The sequence below is a fragment of the Gopherus flavomarginatus genome, chromosome 1, assembly GCF_025201925.1.
Source record: "Gopherus flavomarginatus isolate rGopFla2 chromosome 1, rGopFla2.mat.asm, whole genome shotgun sequence".
Lineage (NCBI taxonomy): Eukaryota > Metazoa > Chordata > Testudines > Testudinidae > Gopherus > Gopherus flavomarginatus.
Window position 1 is genome coordinate 118514269 of NC_066617.1, and position 20263 is coordinate 118534531.

The 20263-nt window shown below is 45.4% G+C and overlaps 1 protein-coding gene across 13 annotated transcripts in view; it reads left to right on the forward strand.

Moving 5' to 3' along the window:
- Window positions 1–20263, forward strand: part of CACNA1C (calcium voltage-gated channel subunit alpha1 C) — an 882295-nt gene that overhangs the window by 705433 nt on the left and 156599 nt on the right. For all 13 annotated transcript variants that reach the window (XR_007768991.1, XM_050920782.1, XM_050920762.1 and 10 more), the window contains 6 exons: window positions 2511–2576; window positions 7869–7960; window positions 9428–9593; window positions 10449–10576; window positions 12681–12777; window positions 14608–14710. Coding sequence is in view for 12 of the 13 variants with exons in the window: in XM_050920782.1 (XP_050776739.1) it covers window positions 2511–2576; window positions 7869–7960; window positions 9428–9593; window positions 10449–10576; window positions 12681–12777; window positions 14608–14710 (652 nt within the window). In the remaining variant the exon portion in view is untranslated. The remainder of the gene's footprint in view (window positions 1–2510; window positions 2577–7868; window positions 7961–9427; window positions 9594–10448; window positions 10577–12680; window positions 12778–14607; window positions 14711–20263) is intronic.

Consider the following 20263-nt stretch of genomic DNA (forward strand, 5'->3'; position numbering starts at 1 on the left):
AGAACCCCAGGCCTCCACATCTTCACCTATTTTTAGCTGTGATAGCTGGATTAAAACCAACATAGCAGAGCTTACCCAAGCTGCAGTCACACCTCCAGCTACAATGTAGACATACCCTGGTGGGAAAGGGAGTGGCTCTCTGAGGCCTTCTTGGTGGCAGAGTCACTCTGAAGCAGGGCTGAAGGGTGATGGGAGAAAGTCAATGGAGAGGGCAGAGTGCGAGGTCTAAAAATAGCCATTGCTAAGAGCTCTCTGTTCAGCCAGTTCCACTGTCAAATCTGAATTTCGGTGATTTTTTTTCTCTGGGATTGTGCATTTTTCTGTGTCTCAGAATATGCCCAAGAAATGTCCTGACTCATCCAGGACAGCCTGATATTCATCAGCTGTCCCATGCTGTGGGAGTTCAGATCCCCTCCACCCTCCCACCATTGTTGTGATTAGTGCTGTACCGGTGGAGCTGCATGTTGATCAGAGAAGTGGTCTTGTGTTGTGGGAAACACAGTCAGCAAAGCTTCCACATTGTGAGGCATCAACACAGACCAGAATGGATAATTTGGGTAGAAGAGAGAAGTAAGGATGTTGAGGGCAAGGTAAGGGAGTGAGAACCAAGAGGAAAGAGCAGTGAAACCAAGGAGAGGCATAGCTGAAGGGGGAGTAAACCCAGGAGCGTGGAACCAGAGGGAAGTGAGGGAATCTTGGAGGATAAGGGAAAGAGGAAAAAACAGAGGGGAATGGAGTAAGTAGGAAAACAAAAGGAGAGAAGTAGAAGAGATTAAGAGAGGAGGATAGAGAAGGAAGCCTTCTACTATCTCTTCTAAAGATGTAAGAGCTTTTAGGAGCTTGGCCTGTTGGGTCGCTAGCTGGACGTTGCCCCTGGACCACTTTTGGGGTCTCAGCTACCACCAAGTCCATAACCTTAATTTGACCCATAAGGGCTCTCTCCAAATTTACAGACCCAAATTCCAGTTTGGTTTACCTCCAATGCGGCCTGGAAGTACCACAGGGATTAATTTGCCCATTAGATTAGTAGAACACCAAAGATTTCCCTTCCTTCTGTTCTATTTTGATGCTTTAGATGGATTGTTTAAAGGTAAATGCAAAAGATCTAAGGTTTAAATCCTGTTTTAAGATTCTAGTTCACTTGTGGCCAAATCCAACAGTCCTTACTCTGTCAAAACACTTGTGGAAATCAGCTCTGTCTAAATAAGGACTGCAGGATTGGGCCCTAATGAAACATGGGGTAAACTTAAAATTTACAAATGAAATTCAAATAACAATACAAAATTCTGGACCAGACACTCCCAAAAGAGAAGGTATTCAGTACCCAAACCAGGGTCAGTATCCAAATTTTGCAGATGGCTCTAAGATCTATAAAATGGACCAAACCAAAATCTCAGATTGCAACACTCCCAAACTTTGAGGTGTTCAGACTCGGGATGGAGATCTGAATTCTGTGGCTTGAGACCATCTCTGCTAAATATCTTTTAAAAACAAGAAGGTGGAAAATCAGTTTCTCCTTTAGGGCCGGACTGTTATGCTTATAAGCACACAGATATTTTTTCAGGGGAAAAGGCAATATGCTGTGTTTATTGAAGATATAACTATTAGCATATGCATTCAATCACACTACACAGACACTGTTCCACCAGTCGATGTTATAGTTACTCTCCAGAGTCTGGATCTAGTGGCCAGTTAGGTTGATCACGGGTAGGCCATTCCTTTCTGCTATTCAAAAAGGGTGGCAGGCAAGATATGGTCACATCATACACCAATACATTTAATACATGCTACATTATTATTATTTTTATTTTAAATTATACAAAATACAAACATAGCTGAGGAAGCTGTGGACACGCAGCATCTCACGGGGCAGGTCTCCTACTTACAAGCCAGCACCAGCTATCAGGATTTTGCATTTTCCTTTCAACAGCTGATCACAGACACAGAACGCATCTCTGACACCATCATAGATACCTAACTCAGAGCAGGGAATGTAGCTCATGCTGCTTTTGGTGCTTGTGATATCATCAGCCGGAGCAGGAGAAGCCTTGAACTTTGGTCTTGGCACTTGACACACTTAGCTGCAGAATGTCACACTAAAGAGCATCACTTGCTGCTAATATCAGGGCGATGCTAATTACAAGTTTTCTACATTTGGAAGACAAGCAGAGATCAGACCTAATTCTGATCTTACTTTCATTGGTGTGCAGCAGAGCGATTCCACTGATGTCTGTGGAGTTACACTAGTGTAAGTGAAAGCATAATTGGGCCTATCTTGTTTTGGGTGGTACAATGGCTGTATTTGAGGCACCTTGGTGAAATCAGATGTGGATCAGTAGAGGCATCTAGTGGTCAAATGGATAAATTGCAGACCTTAATTGATTCTGGACTGGCACTGTTTTCCTCAGGACATCTTGATCAAGCAGGGCTCCAATAGAATATGCCTGATTCCAACATGCCAAGTTATCTGCTTAATTGATACCATATGTTCTGTTATTTTTTTTCTCCAGGCTCTCCCCTATGTGGCTCTTTTAATAGTGATGTTATTCTTCATCTATGCGGTGATTGGAATGCAGGTAGGTGATCCTCAAGAGCTATGTTATCTTTCACACATGAGATTCTCGGGAAGATAGTTGCACAAGAAGTCACCAGATCATTTTCTGGTTCTACATGTAGCTCCTCTCCTAGCCATATAGTCAGGCATTTAGGAAGTTGAGCTCAGACAATAAACCTGGGTCAATTCAGAAAACATTGACTGGGTTTGCACTGCCAACAGGACTTGACAACCACACCAGCCAAACCAAACAAAAACATTATGTAGGAGACCACAGAGTATACACTAAAAAGAACATCACAGCCACCCAACCTCCCAAAGGAATGTCCCTACAGCTGTATCAAAGATGGTTTACTGGCTTGCTCATTGTCACACAGCAATCAGTGCAAATGGCTCCTGGTCATGGTGATGATCAGGCCTGATTATTCTCTCACCCCACTTTCACATTGGTGTAACTCCATTGACTTCAACAGAGTTACTCGTGATTTACACTGGTGTAAGTAAAAGTATGATCAGACCCAACATCTCAACGCTTTACTTGTGCCAATTCCTCATGAAGCTACATCAGTGCTATACTGTATTCCGCTTACAAAAACAAATTTGGAACCAGCATAAGCATTAATCTATGCAAATGACTGATACTGTATGCAGACAAGTGGAAAAAGCTATTGATGTGCACACAGTATGTGACTGTCCCAGCTATATGTTGCATTCCTGCCTCACTTACTGGTGATGATTTTTCATGCTAAACTTTGCTTTCCACTTACTAGTTAATCAGAGGTCTCAGAACAACTACCAGACCATCAGAGGTCAGAGATAAAAAAATAAGAAAGGAATGGTGTATTACTTCCAAAGGTCTTTCATCATCCCACAGTTCTTATTCTTCACGATGGAGCCAGAAATAGTTAGAAAGAACGTAAGAAGGATTAGGCAAAAAGTCATCTGATCTGCTATGCCTCATGGTTTTTTAATTTTTATCATAACTCCAATTTACCACCTTTTCACTGTCTACTCTAGTCTCCTCTTTCTCAAGAAACAAAGCTTGGTATCTCTTGAATTAATTTAGACTGTCTCTGTTGCCTCCTCAGTAACTCTGTCTATTTAGCTCTCCAATTAAAGTGGTCACCTTTTAAAACTTTCCAGTTTTGCCTTTATTAATCTAACTAGCTAATATTACCAAGATCTTCCTAGTATTCCCTATACAGTGTAGGGAACAATTTGGGAAAACTGCACTAATGTTACCTAGTTGCTACTACTACCATTTAATGATGACCTCTGTGTGCCTATCTGTCTATAGTACCTCAAATGAGCCTGTCAGTGTAATATCTGGGTGCATGATCCAATAATTCTGTTATCTTTTGTGAGAAATAGTTATGCCTGACTTTCCTATTTAATCCTAATTTTAGATTCAATCCCCTGTTTTTAACCATCTCAGCAGTGGGAAAGCCAGATGTCTATCAGTTGTGTCGATCCCTTTCCAAATTCCAAAGACCTCTGCTAGGTCACCTTCTAGTCTCTGCTTTTCCAGTGTGAAGTCCAAGTCTTTGATCGTTCCTCATCGCTTAGATTCTTCAGACCCATTATAATGTTTGTTGTCGTATACCACGCTAAAGGAAATAACGTAATTACAGGTAGTTGGTTCGCACTTTTGCCCCCCGGTTTGTGTGCTGTCCTGAGCCTGCCAAAGCAGAGTTCTTGAAGAAAGCCTTCAGTATCTCACTGTTGAGCAGCTCACTTGAAAGCCTAGATGACAATGTCATTAGTGTGACAATACTTTGACAATGACATAGGTCTTCTTTATATGGGAAATTCTTATCAGTTCATCTTAGCTACCTCTCTGACATGAAGTGTAACAATATTCAAGCCTCACTACCTAACGTGCCCAAGTGGAAAAATACAAATTGATGCTGATGGATGAAGCTACCAGTCTGATGATAACCCAAGAGGCATTGTCTGCAAAGGATAAGAGGGAGGAACCTCCTCCTGCATCTTCTTCTACTTGCAGCTCTTCCCTCATGCTCCGTTTCGCAGCTGAGTAGTGTTTCAAGCCTGTAGTAACACTTCCAGTGCCTTATATGAGTTGAAGCTGAGTAGTTAAAAGGAAATCAGACTCTTCCAACAGGGAAACTCTCATGTACTGTCTCCTGAAAGGAAGAATATGGGCTGTCTCAACTCAAGCTGCCTCTGAGTATTTGAGCTGTCCTCCCACGACAGTTACTCCCAGCGCCTCCTCAGTGCAGCTGGGGCTGTCACAGCCCACCAGAGAGAGGGGGGATCTGAACCAAGAGAAGCCCAAAGGACTCTTGAAGAGCATTCTATTTAAAGATGACCCCTCTGAGATGGAACTGTTTCCCTGTAATTCTCCCTGTACTTCTCTCCGTCTATTTATTTTTTAATTACTGAGGATATTTGCATGCAAAGAGGATATTTGTTCCTCCAAAGCTGCTTGGTTCTTGCTACTCATTCTGGCTATGAGGTTACAACACTCTGTCCATTCAATCAGCATCATGATGATGTCAGATGGGGAATAAAGAGCCCTGAGTAGATGAAGTTCTAAGAGAACTTTCTGGCCTGGCAAGGCTTCCTCAGCTCTTGGCAGTAGTGGCTGTAAAAATTAAAGCTGTACAAGATGCTTTCAAGGAAGCCTGAAACCATCTGAACTCTCCTGCCTTTGGGTTTCATTACACACTCAAAACCCAGACCCTGCTCATCTAAGATTTGCTGAGGATTGTGGGCTGGATTCTGTGATCTGACTAAGCTGAGCTTGGTGCAAAACTGGTGGAGTTGGTGAGGAGCAAAGATAGCTTTAACGCACCTTTACGCTCCTCCAGTTTGGGGAACCTAATGCCAGTCTCCTTCAATCCTAAGGCTGACCCACAGCCAGTCTGCTCCCCTGTGTAACTCAGAGCAGCGTAAAGGATAGGGGTGGATGAATCCACATGGGCTGCACCTGAAGAAAATGTTTGTGCAAGCCCTAGCAAAGGAAAACTTCAGATTCCCTCAGCTCTGATAAATACCAAGGTTCAAGTACAAGTACATTCACTGAGGAGGATGCGCTTTAATAAGTGGGCTGTGTAGTGCCCAGATTCATCCCTGATCTAACTCCACTGAAGTGAATGAGGATGCACCTTTGGGTTTTTTTCCAAATTTTTAATCGGTGGCTCTTAAACCTTTCTGTGCTTGTATCACAGACCACTACTTGATCCTTAAGACAGTAATTCTGGGGCAGACACCTGCCTTCCTCAACATGCTCCCATGCCTTCCCTGCTGGTACTAGAGTGACTGAATTCCTAAGAAGTACCATTAGGACAGTAATGTGTTAGGGAAAGAGGATGGAAATGACGTCAGTTTGGTATGACGAGGCTGGATGCTTAGTTACCTTTCCCCCTTGTATGTTTGTGCTGTTTATTTCCTCTCCTTACATGTAGGACTTTGCACTTACTACTCCTGCATTTGTCTGCATTGCCTACAGCCCTGACTTGGATCTCTACAGGTCGCTCTGCAATTTGCCTCTCTGTGTTTACTTCCTCCCTGGCTTCAGCGTTGTCAGCAGCTATGATTAAGTTGAATTTTACACCCAAAAAGCCCCAATCAAACAAAAACACACAAAGAAAGAGACTTGTTAATAGGTTTCCCTGTCTATATAGCAGCCCAAACACATGCATACAAGGGAGTTCTGGCAGGCATGCAAAGAAGCCATTAAAACTTCCTAGCATCGCAGGACCTCATATTGTTTCAATGATGAAAGCTTCACCTCTCGGATGGCAGTAACTCGATGGAGCAGCTGAACTCCACAGATCAGAACTGAAGAACCTCTGCTTTAAAATATATTTTAAGGCTTCTGATAGGTTTTCTCTCTCAGTAACTGTCGCTCTGCATGCTTTGCCCTCTTCCTCCCCCAACCCTCCTTGTCTTCTGATTTCTCCTTTTCCTCATCTTGCCACACCCTCTTTACATGCTGTCCTCTCTCTCTCTTTCCCCTGCCCTCCCTCTGGATAGCAGTTCTGCTCTCTTTTCTCCCTATTCACTGCCTGAGGCGCTCCTGGTTAGCCATTGCAGGATTCACTAGCACTGCAAGTATTACTCAGAAAAAGTCTGATCCTGAACTCATTGAAATCAATGGAAAGAGTCCCATTGCCTTCATTTTTGATCAGGGTCAAGCACCAAGTCCTGTGTGTCCTTGTGCTCTCCTTAATCATACTTCTCATTGACTTCAATGGGAGTTTTGCCCCAAGTAAGGACTGCAGGATTCAGCCCATAGGTTTTTTTTATTCTTGCCCCTGTCCCTGTGTCCATGCGGCCAGGGCCGGCTCTACAGTTTTCACTGCCCCAAACAGCGGCCGAATTGCCACCGGACAGCAGGGGCAGTCCCTGTGCCCTTAGGGCGGCAGGCGCGTTTCCCGGGCAGCAGCAATTCGGCGGCAGCTTCTATGTTTAGCTGAAGCTGCCGCGGACAGCTGAACATAGAAGCTACTGGCGAATTGCCACCACTGCGGAAACGCACCTGCCGCCCTAAAGGCGCATGGACTGCCCCCGCTGTCCGCAGCGGCAATTCAGTGCGCTTCTTTGGGGTGAAAACACAGGGACTGCCGCCCCTTGCAGAATGCCGCCCCAAGCACCAGCTTGGAATGCTGGTGCCTGGAGCCGGCCCTGCATGGAGCAGTGCTGGTTTGGGGCAGAACTGTTTTGAAGCAACCACACCCAGGACAGCCGGCAGCCATGGTTGCACCATTGCATTCTGGGATTCCTGAAACACCTATCTCCTCTCACCAAGCACTGTTGCTATAGACCTTTGGGATAAATTCCAAATGTGAGGCACTACACTGTACTAGGGCACAGCTGTTGTGTGCAGATGCAAGGCATCTTACAGACACTGGGAGCTCATGGCAGTCCAGACAGTGCTCTGTTGCAATGCTTTTTCTCCTAGTGCAGACCGAGCCTCTGGAAAGCCAGTGAAGGAAAGAAAAATTGCAGCCTCTCCTCTCTCATTATTTTTCTTTCCACTGAAAACATCCAATCTGAGTGCACATTGAAATGAGATCCCCATGTCACATATTCATGGCACACGCAATAATGAATGGTTAGTTAAGTTAATGGTATATTAGAATGTGCCTCTTGTTTCTTTGGGGTGCTTTCTCAGTGATATAGCACAAAGAGGAGGAGCAGTAGCAAATTTTGGAAACCATCAGGAAATATCTTGTAAGAAGGGGGAAGGCTTGAGTGCTTACAATCACTAAGATGCAAGGAACTACAGCTGACAAGAGTGTTTTGGGGGCTACAAGGCTAAATTGACAAGACCTCTGCTTTTTGCTAGGTGTTTGGTAAAATTGCTCTGAATGATACCTCACATATAAACCGCAACAACAACTTTCAGACGTTCCCTCAAGCAGTGCTGCTACTCTTCAGGTGGGTGTCTCGGAGCTTTGGACTGTGAGGATGACTTTGTGCATCTGGACATGTCTTCTCCATTTTTACCATATCTTGATCATGAGATGACTAGAAATACAGTGTCCCAAATCCAGAACCTAGGATTTTCTATTTTAGGGAAGACCATTGGTCCACCTGGCCTGATATCCTACCGCCAGCAATGGCCAATACTTGATGTGTCAGAGTAAGGCAACACCCCCACCCCACAAATTCATATATCCAGTTGTTCAGTGGGCTACATATGGGGGAAGGGGAATTATTTCCTTCCCCCTGAGGTGACCAGTTACATACACACTGAAGCATCAAATCTGATCACCCCAGCTGAACCACAAATGTTGATATTGATCACAAAACCGTCCATTCTTTTAAACCAACCAAAGCATTTGGCTCTCTGACCTTCTGCAGCAGGAAGGGGAACCTTTAACACAGTGTTCAAGTGGTTCCCTTAAATGTACAGAACGTAATTGCCTTCTTGGAACTCACCAGTGGCCCATTCAGTCTAGGATTCTGTCTCTGACAGTGGCACTGTTTCAGAGAAAAACCTAAAACTCCCACGATGGAAAATACTCTGCCACAAGGGGAAATTTCTTGACCAAGTTGTTGATCAGCCGACATCCTGAAATATGCTATTTCGATGTACACATCTTCCTTTTGTTTATTGTTGTGCCTATATTTATATGGTACTTCATCCACTAGGACCCCCAGATCTTTCTCCCACTAAGGGTTCAGCCAGTATACAGCATCCAAAGGCCTGACAAGACTCCCCCCAGAACCTCCACTACCTGTCCAGGTTATTTATTGCTGCTTTGGCAGTCTGTCCCTTTCCCTCACTCCCTTGTGGAATATGTATTCAGAATGGGATACCAAACACCAATCAGGGCACTGTTCCTTGCTCAGTTTGACACATCATCCTTCCCCTACCTGGTGTTTGGAACCCAGCTCTGGCTATCTGTGTCAGGCAGGGCAGAGAGTGCTGAGGACTGGACCTACTGAAGGAAAGCGTTTGCAGGGGTATAGCACTCTTACATTGTCTGCAGGTTTACAGGGAGTGAGGACAGGGGAAATGGGCAGCTCAGGAGAGGACAGGGAAGAAAAGGATGAGGGAACACAAATGGGAGAAGCAAAATGCTGATCTCCTTCCAGCCCTATACACTCTCCATCTAGCCACACAAAAATCTCCTCACACATCTGGTCAGAATATGGCAGCCCCATATTCATGGTATACAAAAGCAGGTGCTCCAGTAATGGATAACATGACAATAGCAGCAAAGCTAGAAGGAGAGGAACATACCAGTTCATATTAAACCTGTCCCATCACCCATTGTATGTAGGCCATTACTTCAGTGGGAGCAGGAGAGAGCTCTTCATGTGCTAACTGCTGCTTCCCTTTTGAAGTGGTCACTGTTGACTTCACTTCCCCATTCTCAAGTATCCCTTTATGCCCAGGTGTGCCACTGGTGAAGGCTGGCAGGAAATCATGCTTGCGTGTCTCCCAGACAATAAGTGCGATCCTGAGTCAGAACCAACCAACTCTACTGAAGGCGACCATTCCTGTGGGAGCAACTTTTCCATCTTTTATTTCATCAGCTTCTACATGCTCTGTGCCTTCTTGGTGAGTCAGCATTGGCAGCACAAATGGTACTGGCCTGTAACTGCCCACTAACTCCTTACTTCCCTGAGCACTGACACTGTGTGGCAGAAACGTGATCTCATACATGGAAAATCTGATACACGTTGTCCACCATGGCCTCACATGACAGTGATAATTGATCCTCACAGTTCATGCTCAGGAGCCTCTCTCTAGACCAAGCTCAACAGCCAGTCACAACATAAACAAGGACACCCCCCCATCAGAAGAACAAATTAGTGGCCTGAGGTCTGAAGTGAGGCTGCCAGTGCCTCACTCCCACCTTCCCTGCTACCTTCCATCTGTTTTTTATCCACTGCTGCTATTACTGTGAAAACGGCATATCCCACTGGCATCTGCTCCGTCCTGGTAGTGTAGTTCTCCTGGTATTACGCAGTACTGCAGCACACACTGTGCAGCTGGCCATTAGAGCTCCAAACACCCTCCTAGAATGTCTACAATATTTTTAAACCATTTGGCTCAATGCCAGTAAATGACTCCAACTCTGCTCCCAAGGGAAAAAAAAAAACCAGGCCCTTCTCAGGAAAAAGCCTGTATAAATACATAGGCCTTGCAGCATGCCCAAAAGCTCAGCAAACATAGGCTTCATCAATCAGTTGTGGGGAGCAAGATTTGAGGGGCCCTTGCTGAGAACGTGTTGCCTCCAACACCTTCCCATTTAAATCAAGAGCCTCTGCTTATCTCACTTGACATGGTGTCACGTATGAGAAGAGGGACAGTCAAACCACACAGGGCCAGGCTTTGGATGCAAACTGGAAGCCAAGTAGAGTCTGGTGTTCCATGCCTCCTCCTTTATATCACCTCTGTCTTTGTTTGCAGATTATCAATCTTTTTGTAGCTGTTATTATGGATAACTTTGACTACTTGACACGGGACTGGTCCATTCTGGGGCCACATCACCTTGATGAGTTTAAAAGGATCTGGGCAGAGTATGACCCTGAAGCCAAGTAAGTGACCAGGCCTGAACTTTAGAACATGCTAACTTCTGGTGCACAGTCTCTATTCTCTCAAAAGTCTGGCATCCCAGACCCAATGCAATGGGGTGGCATATTCTCATGGCAGGAAGCAAATCCAGCTGTCTGTAAATCTCTGTAAAAACTCTAAAAGGGAAGCAGAAGCTGAAACCTCCCCCATCTCTCCACATGTGAATCAGATGGAGAAACAGCCTATTCCAGGATATGTGAACAGGAGAAAGTCTAGTAAATGGTCTGTTTTTTTCCCAGCTGCATTTAATTTTTAATTGTGCACAGCTTGGAAAAATATAGGCCATTTATTAGATTAATAAACAGGCCAGTGGGGGAATATGCATTAAGAAGGAGGCTGGTTGAGTGGATTGGTACACTGGATCACATGCTGTAGTACTGAGTCCCAGCCTGTGAGCTGGCCAGTCTGACCCTTCTTGGGTAGCCATAGAAACAGGTCTTTGAGCCCTTATAAGAGCTGGACTCTGTTACTTTTATGCCTTCTGCTCTGCATCCCATATTTGGCTCACACCAAAGCTGCAGCATTCATTCTTTGTGTTTCCATGTGTCATCCACATGCCAGCCACAGCCTGCATCACTGCATATATGCATTGCATGTGGAGGGCCAAATTCTCCCCTCTGTTCCACCCCTGCAACTCCACTGACGTTCATAAGTTTGCACAAGAGCAATTGATAGGAGAATTTGACCCGCAGGCACCAATGTGGCTAAGTCTGAAACACTCTTGGGCCTGATGCTCATTTACACTAGACCTCTTTAAGCCACTCTGATAGTGTAAAGGGGTGTAACATGGGTATAAATTACTTGGCTCTGACAAAGAGATCATGAATTCAAGACTCATTGGATTCATAGCTAATTCTGGCTGTGCAGCGTTTGGGGCTGTGTCACATTATTGGAAATCACATTTAAGCAGAGGTCCCTTTTGGCCATCCCTGGTGACTGTCCAAAGCAATTTTCATTAAAGATAAGAGAGAACCTCAGTGCTGGAATAAACATTCCATTTGCTAATAAAACAGGCCCTCATATCCAAGGCATGGTGACATGGGGAGTTATTTCAGAATAGCCATTCCTGAGGAATTATCCCTGGCTAACCCCACGTGTGGACGCTTTTATTCCTGAATTAGCTTAATCCACTTGGTTTAAGATAATTCTGAATAGGGCACTCTTATTTCCAGAGAGCATTCACACATGGAGTTAATCGGAAATAGTTAACCTATTTGAATTTCACATCCTTCTTTATTCCAGATTAATTCTCATGTGTAAACAAGCCCCAGGACTGTTTGTAAATAGGGTTAGCCATATGTTGCTGGAGCCATATGACAAATATCACCTGTAAGGATCCACCTGTGAATGGTCTCTGTTTCTCAGTCCTGTCTGTATGTCCATGCCACTCCCTGCCTGCCTGAGATTCCAGCTCTGGTTGTGGCAACTCCTGTCCCTTCCCCGTTTGAGTTTTTCACTTTTGATGATCCATTTACAAAATTTGGAAAGCCAAATTGCAGCTTTCAAAATGGGTGTATGGAGGCATTAAGGGACTGGATTCTTTGCATTGCCCACTGGCCACAGAGACAGATAGGAGCATAAACAAGAGTTGAAGGATGGTGGATCGAGGTTGTGACTGAGACAGAGCACAAGGAAAAGAGAAACCTCCTGAAGTTGCCTGGGTCACAAGGCCAGCCCTGTCTTCAATGCTATTTACTAAGGCCAATGTTTTCAAAGGTGACCACTGATTTTGGATGATTCAGTATTTTGCATGTCCACAGTATCAGGTTGGGCACCCAGAAACTGAGGTACTGAAATCCATGGCCAATTTTGCAAATATTGGCCTAAGTATATAATGATTGTTGTATTTTCTTACACATTCAAACTAGTAGGAGCTAACTCCTGGCTGTGCAAGGCTGGAGAGATACACTTAGTATGAGAGGCACCGAATAAAGCCACCTGCTATGTCACATTAACACACAGTGGTTCTGGCAATCTCATATATGTTTCTAACAGCATCTGCTCTCAGGCCCTCTCCAGATGGATTCGGCAGGCCCTTATATCACTGATATTGTATTTCTTCCCCAGGGGACGGATCAAACACTTGGACGTGGTGACGTTGCTCCGGCGGATTCAGCCTCCGCTGGGCTTTGGGAAGCTCTGTCCTCATCGAGTGGCTTGCAAAGTAAGACAGTGCAGTTGGGGGGAGGTTGGAGGAGGGAAGAACATCTCAGAGGAAGCACAGATATAACAAATTACAGCTTCATTTACTGATAATCTAGAGCATAGGTTCTGGGGAATTATCTGGTAAACACTGCTTGCTGCTTTATTAGCATCTAGTCAAGCCATTTGTTAGCCTATATTATAGATTCCTTGCTAGAGTTTGCAGACTCCCTGGCACAGGAATTATCAGGTATACATAGTGGTAGATGCTATAGACATATTAGCTGGGGAAACAGTCATGTAGGCTATAAAGACCCATCTGAGGAGGTCTGCTGCCCCCTAATGGGGAAGACAGGAATAGTATGTGTTTACTCCGAACCCGGTATACTGTAATTCTATCCCCTGGCCTATTTCAGATGGGACTAACCTTCCCCAGGGCTCTTCTGTTGAGAGACGGCAGGCAGTTTCTAGTTGCACTCAGTGCCCTGGTGGGAATCCATTAGCCATATCAAGCCACTGTGTGACTAATAAGGCTCTTGGATAACTGTAGCCCTCAAATATGAATGATGTATGCATGCAGTAGAGACAGATAAATAGATAAGATAGATATGGTCTCTGAAAGGTAGACAGAAATAACAGGGGAGAGGAAATAGCTTTTAGATTTTTCTTTGTACCTAATGCACCTGGGATGAGTTATCATTCCTTAAATAATTTCTGCAGACTAAAAGCAGTATTACCTACATATTGAAATAAGAGAAGGGGAGAGGGGAAGGGGGGAGAGTCTGTGTGTGAAAATTTCCTCCTCAGCTCCTTAGTTAAAAGCTTCCAGTCATCAGAAAGGATTTTTTCTTGTGAAGGATCTGTTTCTAGCCTTTGTGTTTCCTTTCTCTTCTATGGACAGATTTGTCCTTCGTCAGAGACTTATAAAGTTTACATGTTCTTCTTATAGCTGGTTATTATCAGTCTTAGAATATAACAAGGCTTTGGGCAGAAATACATTACTTTTTGTGGCTGCAACCAGACCACTTCAGCCTGTTAGCATGTGAGCTCTGGCAAAATAAGCAGGGTCTGGTTGAATCAGTGAAACCCAGGAACTGTAGAAAGTGGAGCTGGGGAGTCAGCAGCTGGCATTTTTCCCTCCCAAGTCAGCACTGAACCATCCCCATTGTGGAGGTGTTGGGGGAAAAGTGTTAATGAAAGTGCCATCTTTAGGATAAAATGTAAAGGCTCTTGTGTCATTATAGATCACCTGGCATAAGGGGAAGGATGTTAATTCCAGTTTATCATCCACATTCTGATTTAGACAGCTATAGTCTGCCTCACTAAAATTCTCCATGCAGTTGCAGTAGGATATGCTATTAACTCCATGTCCTAAAAGGTGGTGGAGTTTCTGTGATCTGTTAAACAGCTCTGCACCAGAGGTAGCTACATTTCAGTGGTGGGCAAAGTGAGTCCTTACAGATTGCAAAGCACTTCACAATCATTCGGAATTAAAGATGCCATGTAAATGTAAAATGTTGCTTCTACTGTAATAAATACCAGTTTGTGTAGATGCATTGTGGGTACATGCCCACTTGCTACTGGGGAAAGTGGAGAGATAAATTATGTCCCAGCCTGGAAAGGGCTATCCACATTAAGGTACTGTAATATCTGCCTCTGGGCAAACACATTCTACTGTTATGATTGTATGAAGCATCCTTTCCTATCTGTGTAACCAAGCACATGTACTGCGTCTGCATTGGTGGAAGGGGTGATAAGTCTGGAGAGTGGTGTGAGGGCATGAGAAAAAACATTTTGTTGAGTAGTGTATGCTGACTGCATGATTGTTTTGTTTCTTTTCCCTACCCCATAGCGCCTAGTCTCTATGAATATGCCACTGAACAGTGATGGGACTGTCATGTTTAATGCCACCCTCTTTGCATTGGTCAGAACAGCACTGAGGATCAAAACTGAAGGTAACCCACTCCGGCTGCGACTCCTAATCTCAAAGAATGTGTATGATGCATGTGGTTTTATTTCATGCGTGTAACTGCATGTGATGACTGGGAGCATAGATGGATGACACCTATGCTGAAATTTACTGGGTCTGAAAATGACATATGGAGATCACATGCATAAAACGATTCCAGCTATTCACTTTGAGTGTGTGGCATGGGAAGCAAATGTAAATGTGTAGAAAGGAATAATACCCAGGAGGGACAGTACAATGTTTCTAGCTAAGTGTCATCCAGGCAACTGGTACCTTTGTAGTTTCATTCCCGATTATTAGTCATTTTCGTAAAATTCCCTCTTAGATGATCTTGCAAGTAAAGCTGCAGCTCTAGTGAATGCTCAGATAATGGTCAGGAAAAGGTGGTATATATGCCAAAGCTGTAAATCTGCACCTTCAGAGGGCAGCAAATAGGCTCTGGGGTAGCAGCCTGAAATCACTGACCACTCTAGGATGGAGAAAAGATGCTACCAAAGAACAATCACTGGCCAGTCCAAAGGGCTAGACCCTCAGCCCTTTGCACTGCAGGGCAGAAGGTGAGCTGCCATAAAGGACAGCTGAGGAGATTCCTTATGTAGCGGAACCCAACCATGGCATGGAGCTGGTCTGGCCATATAAACACCACCCAGTACTGGCCTCCCTAGCTGTCGGAGATGTCCCTTGAATCCTCCTGAGAGATTTCGATGGAACTTTCCTGGCAGTATCTGCAATCCCCTGCCAAAGGTTTCTAGGGATGGCAGCCTTATTTCTTCCTCTGCCGTAGGACGCTTTCCTACACCAGTCAGCGATAACTTAGGCTGGCACCACTGTAGTACATAGGCTAACAGCATACAGGCCCAAGCTGCTTCAGGATGCCAGCAACAGCTGTGTTATCTGTGCCTTTGTTACCCTCAGGAGGGAGATATCAGCTAAAATCACTGTTGCCTGTGGACAGTGGTGCCAGGGTTCAGTGCTATTGCCCTATACTTGTAGTTTCATGCAGCCGAGCAATTCCCTCTTCACTTCTGTCACCCGGGTAGGCCACTCTCCGCATGACTGGTGCTATGAGTGGCGCGGTGCACAAGCACTCCGAAGTAGAAGTGACAGTAAGCAGGTCTTGTTTAAATCTTTAGGGGAGCCAGGGAAGGCAGTTCTGAAACATAATTTTCACTTTCCATTGTGACTATACTGACAATGGTAACTCTGTGTTTTATTGCCTCTTCTAATACGGCACCACACAACACCACAAAGAAGTTGGTGCCTACTCCACTGAGCCTGCCCGTGCCGCAGACAAGGACGGTTGCTGTCCCGGCACCGACATCTCAACCACCTATGACTACGCATACGGCGCCACACCAATCGGCACCGGTCGACCCTATGGCACCCCTGCCACACCCCGCACTATGTATTCCAGCTCCTTCTACCTTGGCACCACAATTTATTCATTCCAGCAATTTGCTAATCTCACCAATTCCACGTTCTCCATTACTTGGTACTGATCTCTCACTGGGACCATCGGCACAGCTCCGACAGCTATCCGCTGTTCCCTCTCATTTTTCTAGTGATGAGAACGATGAAGTGGAGAGAGTTTTTTCACCATACCATTCTTCCCCGTTTCTCACTCCTACTAGCACAGGACCAAGGAGACCAAGGTCCTCATAATCCAGGGACTTACCACCCTGGTATGGACACCCGTGGATGGGAACACCCATGGCCTTCCCTTAACAATGGCATTATTAGAACCAATGGGGGCCCTACAGCAGGCACCACAGTAGCCGGTACAGCCCACGTAGAGGCGACATTAGATCTCCTCCTGTACCCGTCCACAGTTCTGTGATGGATGGACAGGAGCAACCTGCAACGGCGCATGCAGATAAGGAGGTACCTGAACCTTCCCCAAATAATAATAATTCATCCACCTCACCAGAAGAGGCTATTATGACCCTATCCCCAACAACAGCGGATGATTTTACTCATTTTCAGGACCTCTTCAAAAGAGTGGCCAGCGAGCTCAAGATCACTCTGAAGGAGGTGTCAAAGACTCAGCATGAGCTGACTGACATATTACAACCTTCAACCTCCTCCAAGATCACCCTACCTATTAATGGAGCCATTATAGATCCTGCCAAGAATATCTGGTGAACCCCAACCACCATACCCCCTACCTGCAAAAGGGCAGACTGGAAATACTATGTCCGCTCCAGAGGCTCAGAATTCCTTTCCACACACCCAGCACCAAATTCACTGGTAGTAGAATCAGCCAACCAAAAGAACAAACAGCAGCGTTTCCAGTCCACTCCCTCTGACAAGGACAGAAAAAGAATGGACCTACTCGGCCACAAAGTTTATGTATCATCCATGCTACAATTTCGATTGGCAAACTACATGGCCCTACTGGCCAAATATAATCACAGAAATTACAGGAAACTCATGGACTTAATGCCGTCTCAGATGACAAGAGACAACAATTTAAAGCAATAATCTCTGAAGGGCAGATTATTTCCCACACGGCATTGCAGGCTGCCCTCGATGCTGCGGACACAGCTGCCAGATCCACTGTGATGGTCATAATGATGCGTCTGGCTTCATGGTTTACCTCTTCTTTCCCACATGAGATTCAAAACACCATGGAGGATCTTCCCTTCCATGGTAAGAAGTTATTTGCAGCAAAAACCAATGAGGTGCTGCACACCATGAAGGATTCCAGAGCGATGCTTAGATCTCTAGACAGCCATACACCGGAAACTAGAAGAAGACAATACAGGTGTCAGCCTTACCAACACACATGATACCCAGCCTACACACAAGAACAGAGGCCATACGACCACCAGCAGCAACAGTACCAGAGACCCAGGCATCAATGACAACACCCCACAACATCAGCACCGTTGCAACCCCCTCCATCTAATAAGCAGATTTGAAGTCTTGGTCGAGGGTATAGAAGATCTCCCACCCACTCCAGCACTTACACTGCTCAGCCAATCTTTTGATCACCGTTTACTCCCATTCTACCACAACTGGGGAGCCATCGCTATGGACAGATGGGCCCTAGAGGTCACCCAGTTGGGCTATTCCATCCCCTTCCTGTCCATACCCACTCAACCCCACCACTCCGTACCTCTTCAGGGACCCCTCTCCAACAAGAGGTGCAACATCTTCTACACACAGGAGCAGTGGAGACAGTGCCTGGTCAGCACAGGGGAAAGGGTTTTTATTCCCACTACTTTTTGACAGAAAAGTTGGAGATGGCAACCCATCCTTGACCTCAGGCGACTCAACAAGTTCATCAGAAAGCAAAAATTCAGAATGGTTACCTTCACAGCCATAATTCCAGCGCTGGAGCAGGGAGATTGGTTTTCAGCCCCCAACCTGCAGGATGCTTATTTTCATGTAACTATACACCCCATTCACAGGCATTTTCTCAGATTTGTTATGGGCTCAAATCACTGTTAATACAGGGTTCTACCCTTTGCCTCTCAACAGCACCCCACGTCTTTTCCATGATTCTTGCGGTGGCAAAAGTGCACCTACAGAAAAATGCAAGCGGAGAGGGCTAGAGTCATACTAATAGCCCCAGACAGGAATGGTACTCATTTTTAACAAGGATATCGGTTTGCCCACTGATTCCACTTCCCCCCTATTCCAAACCTATTATCACAACACAGGGGCCAACTACACCACCCAACGTAATGATGCTGCACCTCAAAGCATGGCTTATCAATGGTTCTCTAATGAGGAACTAGATTGCTCTGAACAGGTACAAACTGTACTGTTACATGGCAGAACGCAATGCACACTTACCACCTATCTCCATAAGTGGACTAGGTTCACTCCCTGGTGCTCCCCCAAGCACAGCACTTCCGCTTCCGCCCCTCTTTCACTAGACTAATACTAGACTATCTTTTAGAACTTAAACTATCTGGGCTCTCCTTTAGCTCCATAAAGGTACATTGAGCAGCAATTACGGCATTTCACAATAAGACTGGAGACACTTCTATCTTCGCTCTCCCCCCACCCATCACAAAGCTGTTCCTCTAGGGCCTCCAGACTCTATACCCAGATGTGAGACCACCCACTCAACCCTGGGACCCACACTTGGTCCTCACATGCTTCATGCACCATCCATTTGAGCTGCTTGTAACATGCTCTCTCCTATACATCTATCCATGAAAACTGCATTTTTAGTTGCCAATACAGCTGCCAGACGTGTAGGAGAACTTGGAGCGCTTATGGCTGACCCACTGTACACTATATTTTTTAGAGACAAAGTCACACTCCAAACACATCCTAAATTTCTCCAAAGGTGCATTCCTCCTTCCACCTCAATGAACCTATCCATCTATCAACCTTCTTTCCTAAACCACATGCGAACACTTTCAAATCGGCAGTGCACACACTCGATGTGTGCAGAGCATTGTCCTTTTATTTGGATAGGACTAAGCCCTTTAGGGCTTCCCCTAAACTTTTCATTTCAATCGCAGAATGATTCAGAGGCAAATCCATCTCTACTCAGAGAATATCCAATTGGATAGCAGACTGCATCCGCCTATCCTACCAACTAAAGAAGATGATCTTCCAACTTCTGTTAGAGCACACTCCACCAGATCTGTGTCAACGTCTGTGGCATACGTAACATTCCCCTCACAGATATTTGCAAAGCTGCCACCTGGGCTTCATAGCATACCTTTGCTAAACATTATGCTCTTACTCTAGGACCCCTGACCGACATCTGAATGGGCTGAGCTGTGCTGTCTACAGCTTTCTTACCAGATCCAAAGTCCCTATCTCCTTAAGAGATGCTGCTTTTCAGTCACCTGGAGTGAAGCACCACAGGGACATCTCTCAAAGAAGAGGAGATTACTCACCTGTGCAGTAACTGACATTCTTTGAGATGAGTGTCCCTGTGGGTGCTCCACTACCCACCCTCCTCCTCTGTACTTCAGAGTTTGGAGCAATCTCCATTGTAGAGAGGGAACTGAGGAGCCTGGGCCATGCGTGTGTTATTGAGGCACATTTGGCACGTGAGGGAGGCACCGCGTGTGCACGACCCATGCGAGTACTACTGTAAAATCTTCAAGCGAAGGCACAGGGGCGCACCAACACCTGGAGTGGAGCACCCACAGGAACACTCATCTTGAAGAACGTCAGTTACTCCACAGGTGAGTAACCTCCTCTTAATTGTTATTGTACAGTGTGACACAACTCAGAGGTCCAGTGACAAGCACAGTGTAATAATTATCAATGTACCACAAGCACCACAAAATGAATAGGTGCATTGACAGTGTTATATTCATAGATGTACCCCAACTTCATGTAATTCCTAGCAGGCCCCAAAACTGCAGGGCCAGGCAGTGCACAGACCACCACAGCACATTACTGTGGCTTGCAGTAAAAGTGCTCTTTCAAAGCCTCTCTGAGCTGGATAGCTCCACACTGAGCTTTTCTAATAGCCCCTATGTCTGGCTGTTCAAACTCAGCAGACAGCCACTCCACCTCTGCCACCTGGCAGCTTTTTGCTCTTTGCCCCACAGACATTATG